The sequence below is a fragment of the Morone saxatilis genome, unplaced genomic scaffold (genome assembly GCF_004916995.1).
Source record: "Morone saxatilis isolate NCDOM2014 unplaced genomic scaffold, NCSU_SB_2.0 Contig2, whole genome shotgun sequence".
Lineage (NCBI taxonomy): Eukaryota > Metazoa > Chordata > Actinopteri > Moronidae > Morone > Morone saxatilis.
Window position 1 is genome coordinate 678,236 of NW_023339762.1, and position 5,608 is coordinate 683,843.

Consider the following 5,608-nt stretch of genomic DNA (forward strand, 5'->3'; position numbering starts at 1 on the left):
ATTTAATTGAATTGAATTGAACAACTAAAATATTAACTGTTGTTTTTAACATCACCAAAGATAAGAAGGAACCCGAGCACAGCCTGGCAGCTGTTTGTTTTCCATGATGAGGGGATAGTTCCATCCTATCCCACCATGTCTCTGTCATATTAAAGTACAGACACCATTTATTACATTTCAATTAAATATATACCCAGACTACCCCTGATACAATGCCCAACTACTCATTGTGACAGTCTGGATGTATTTAATTGAAATGTAACAAATGGTAATAAATGGTGTCTGGGCTTTAATATATATATATATATATATATATATATATATGAATTTACAATATTCATTTAATTATTAAGTTTAAAGCCATGCACTGTCAACTTTCAGACCACTTTTGGCTCAGTTTAAAGAGAAACAGGCAGGGATTTGCTTGAGGCCATTATTGTAATTGCAGAATAAAGCATTACCACTTTTTTTTTTAGCATGTTTTAGTTATTTTATGTACACTTTTAATATTTTCTATGAATATTTTCTTCAGGAGCATGCTGAATTAACTTCAGTTTTTCTTCTTCCCTTTAAGGTTTTTGAAATACTAAAGAGGACAAAATGCAAGGCCAAGTACAGCATGGGTAAGTTTGGATCTCTATCTCTCTCAGTGCTTGACAGCACTGCACAATATAAGATTAACTTTTACAGATGTGTTTTAAAGCTGCAGTAGGTAATTATAATAGTAGTTTTTGTCATATTTGCTGAAATCAGGTTCATCTGGCTCCTCCTAGTGCTCCTAATGTATTTGCAAGAATCCACCAGGCTGAACGATAATAACCAATCAGAGCAGAGAAAATTATATACACACTTTGGGTCAAAGGCTTCAATTCAATTCAATTATATTTTATTTGTATAGCGCCAATTCATAACAGATGTTATCTTAGGACACACAAAATAGAGCAGGTGTAGACTGAGCTCTTAAGGCTTGAAGGTAGTTGATTGTTGGATCTCGTTCACAGGTTCCTTTCTTATAAAGATGTGAAGCCCACATTATCACCTGCATTTGTTTCCTCCCGGCAGGTATCACCAGTCTCCTGGGTAGTGGAGTCTATACAGCAGCTTACCCTCTTCATGATGTAAGTAGTACCTCTTGCTAATGGATTATCATTGATGGTGGTACCAGTTACATTGTGTTGATATGCTTTACAAGACAAGTTGAAAAGATGCCAGCATTAGAAAACTAAACATTTCTTTAAATAAGCCCATCTGAGATAGTAAATCCTGGTTTACAGTCTCCAGTCAGTGTGTACAGTAAATGGCTTCAGTGTTTCTCTTTCCTTTTTCAGGGAGATATTAATGAGGAGAGTGCAGAACCCAATGACAGAAAGGTGAGAAATGTATTTTTTAACTTATGCAAGCCAGTCTGAAAGACTTTACATACTGGTGTTCATGTTTTGCATTAGTACAATTTCACACACTTGCACATATAGAGGCCAAAATCTCTCCCACTTCCAAAGGTGGGAAGCTGGTGTATTTCACAGTTGATGTTGAGCAGTACAGAGGTGAATATATATAGTCATGAAGTCACAGTCAATGACACAGGAGAGGGAACTCTACCAAACTGTTGTATTCAAGACAAATATGCCAGTAGAAAAAGGCTAAAGGCATGATAAATCTGGACAAATAATGTAACAAAGTACTGTTGATTGTCTTCTTCAGCTTTTGTATGAGGAGTGGGCAAACTACAGTGTCTTTTACAAGTACCAGCCCATCGGACTTGTGCGGTAAGGAAATATTCCTTTGGTTATATAATTTACTGCCAATCATCCTTTTCTGTTAACAACTCTGATACTCTGAAATATCCTCCTATTCATAAACCAGGGCTTTTATTTTGAAGGACTGTAATTCGTAATTATTTGCCACAGTTTAATCCTTGATTTTGCCACCAGATGGCACAGAATTTTAAAGAAGAAGGTCAAATCTGCCATGTGTTAATTGGTTAATTGTTGTGATTGGTCGAGGCAAATGACAACCCACCTAGAGCCAAAGGGTCTGTCCTAGGTTTCTGCCTCCTAAAAAAAGCAGTTTTCCTTGCCCCTGTCGCCAAGTGCTTGCTCATGCGGTGGCTGGTCCGGTCCTATACAATACATTATAACCAGGAGTCCGTCTAGAACTGAGCTCTAATCTGAAAAGCGTCCTGACATAACTTGATTCAGGAATTGCGCTATACAAATACAATTGAGTTGAATCTTAATTGCAATTGAATTGCACATCACTGGAATACGCAGTGACCGATCTGTTGTGATTGTATAACAAATTGCACCGGGCGCGTGGCGCGAGGCGCAGAGCGCGTCCGCCCCTCCTGTGCCACATGTCCGATTGTGCCAAGGTGAATGTGGCACGTAGTGTAAAAGTGCTTTGAGTGGTCGGAAGACTAGAAAGGCGCTATACAAGTACAGGTCCGTTTACCATTTACCAATAAGCAGTTCAGCCAGTGATGATGTCCCTGCTTCTGCCTTGGTGGCTGGCCAGGGTTTGAGGAATTTTACCAGCAAGAAACCAGAATAGTGATATTTGATCAAATCAACAGTAAACTCATTTAACAGTGAACAGAATCCTGTAACTGACTAATTGGGACCAGTGGGCTTGCATCTTGAGTCATGCGTGTGACTGGGCTTAGGCAACAAAAGCACTTGGTTGTCTGGCTCCTGGGAAACTTTGAAACAAATAATTTGTTAATCCAAGTGGACTTGGATTATATTTTATTTTTTCACCACTACCTTAAACAACACACCAACGCTGCACCCTAGGCTGTTTCAACACAGACAGGTCGGAATCCTTGCTTACTTTTGACTCTGGAATTTGACAACCTTGGACAAGAAATCTGTACAGTTCAGATTCAAATGTCAAATGAAGTGATGCCAACATTGTAGTTTTGTCTAAATAATTGAAATGATTTCCATCTTTTTGTGTTGTTTAGGAAGTACTTTGGGGAGAAGATTGGTCTGTACTTTGCCTGGTTGGGTCTGTATACACAGATGTTGATTCCTGCCTCACTAGTGGGGGTCATTGTCTTTCTGTATGGATGTGCAACAGTCGATGACAACATACCAAGGTAAACACACACAAAACATACAGTTTAACAAGCAAAGACATAAAGCGAAGAGTGAATTATTTTAATTGGAGGCCAATCTCCAGACGAGCAGAGAATGAGTGAATACACATTCTCTGCTAATCATGTTAACAGTGTTAGACATCAAGAAAACCAAAGTGAATGAGGAAATGAAAACGGAAGAACAAATACACAGAGAGGGAGACTAAGGAAACAGTTTGATGAATGAGTTGAGAAAGTGGGGCCTCTTGTCCTTCCTCCACCTGCCTCTCATCATCCACAGGATATTATGACACATACTGCCGGCTCGCATTTGCTCTTAGTGCAGACACACACCACACACGCTCAGTAGACGTGTTAATGTCAGAGTCTCACCCTGGCCCACAACCACACAGTAAGACAAAGCAGACCTCCGGTCTGTCTGTGTCAAAATGATCCCGGTGTGTTCAGCAGTGTACAGTGTTAGGAAGCACTGCTGCAGTGACACTGAAGGAATAACAGCCGATATCAATCTTCCAATACTCTCAGATCTGGAAGACACCAATTAAAGGGCTGTTATTGCAATTATATTAAAAGGTTAAAAAAAATGTATGCATTTAAAATATAAACATTCATTTTCTCATGTCCTCTATGAACATCTCTACAGAATTACTTTTTTTTTACAAAAGAGAAAGGCTGAAAGAGTAACTCGCTCAACTAGCTGAATCCAACACTATATTACACAAAATTCAATAACAAGGTAGAGGTACATAGAGATATAAAATCATTGTATTTCACAATTCCAAAGCTCCTTTGGCTTCAATAATCTAACTGGGAGGTTGAATCCACTGGGCCTGAAAACAACCAATCAGAGTCAAGATAGAGACTTGGGATTGTTGTATCTCATTCCCAGTGTCTGTATTTGACCTGGAAATGAGACTCAGTAATCGACTATCTTTCTCAGATCTGATCTGTTGTTTTCGTTTAGGCCAGGTGGATTCTTGCAAATGCCATTAGGAGCACCAGGAGGATTGTTTCACAGATTATCTGTCTCAACTACTGTCAGGATATAGTGAAAGTTTCAGCAAATATGACAAACAGTTATTTATATTACCTACTGCAGCTTTAATATAGATCTGTTTTCAAATAAATTACAAAATGTATGTTCAGTAATTTATACTAATTGCATGTGTTCTATACAAGTTAAAAAAAAATTTTTTAGCTTTTAACAGACAAAGTTCAGGCTTTATCTGTATATTTATTTAGAAAATAAAGTGCCTTAGTTTGATCCATTCATACCTTTTGTTATAAAAACAAATGTGCTTTGTTGAAAGTAGATATTTCCTTCGTAGATTTCCTCTTTCCATCGAATGCCTCTTCTTCTACTGGAGTACAGATTTTCAGTATGCCTTCCACCACTGGAAGTCTCTAACGTTTTCTGAGATCATGCATTTTAAATGTTGATATAGCCGATTATACTGATTGGTTGATTTTGTCAGATGACGTTGCAACCATGACCTCAATGGTTGTGTGCAGTTCGTTTGTTTGCCAACAGAAAAGGGGGAGGAGAAGAAGGGATTTAACCATTTTGATGTTGTTCAGGTGTTAAACTGTGGACAGAGGTCTTTACTAAAACAACGGAAATGCTAGTATGGACCTATGTTACTAGTTAACTAGCTACTATTGTGTGTGTGTGTCTTGTTTTCCAGCATGGAGATCTGCCACCCAAAGAACAACATCACCATGTGTCCTCTGTGTGACAGAGTGTGCAGCTACTGGAAACTCAGTACTGCCTGTGGAACCGCCCGGGCCAGTCACCTCTTCGACAACCCTGCCACTGTCTTCTTTTCCATATTCATGGCTCTGTGGGGTGAGTTAACACACATCAGCTCACTCAAAAAAAAACGTCTATCTAGCTAAACTCTGTCGTCATTTCAGAGGCTGTAGTTTGTGGTGCTCTTCAATTGACTCATTATTAAACCAGATAATCACCCAAGAAAAAAGGTACAAATAATACATAATACAATAATACAGTTCTGGGCCATAAAAGAGGTAAACTAATTCATTAAACTTAAAATAAACTAAATAGACTAAGCTGACCTAACAAACTAGTTAGTTACTGCAGTTCACTCAGGAACCTGGGCGATAGCTATGTCTAATTGTATTCTCTCTCGTTCAAAGCTGCCATGTTCATGGAGCACTGGAAGAGGAGGCAGATGAGACTGAACTATGAATGGGATCTGACTGGGTTTGAAGATGAGGAGGTAAGTAGTGCCCAAATCACAGAAAGGCAGACAACACTGAGAAAGAACAGATTAATTGTAAAGACAGAGAAAAGGAAGAGGTGAGCTACACCTGTATAAAGAACCCCATACCAACAGGTTCTCACTCCAAGCTCGCTATAGGTATCCCTCTTGCATCATTTCTGGATGCGCAGAGCTCCGGGGTCAAGTTAGCAAGATTGTAATGTAAATGGTAAATGGTAAATGGACCTGTACTTGTATAGCGCCATTCTAGTCTTCAAAGCGCTTTTAC

General features: G+C 38.9%; 1 protein-coding gene across 1 annotated transcript in view; it reads left to right on the top strand.

Moving 5' to 3' along the window:
- Positions 1-5,608, top strand: part of LOC118329991 (anoctamin-1-like) — a gene marked incomplete in the record, with an annotated part of 24,870 nt that overhangs the window by 12,054 nt on the left and 7,208 nt on the right. Inside the window, 7 exon segments of the mRNA XM_035664357.1 lie at positions 575-623; positions 1,063-1,118; positions 1,329-1,370; positions 1,702-1,766; positions 2,963-3,097; positions 4,783-4,943; positions 5,255-5,337. Of these exon segments, the coding sequence (XP_035520250.1) occupies positions 575-623; positions 1,063-1,118; positions 1,329-1,370; positions 1,702-1,766; positions 2,963-3,097; positions 4,783-4,943; positions 5,255-5,337 (591 nt within the window).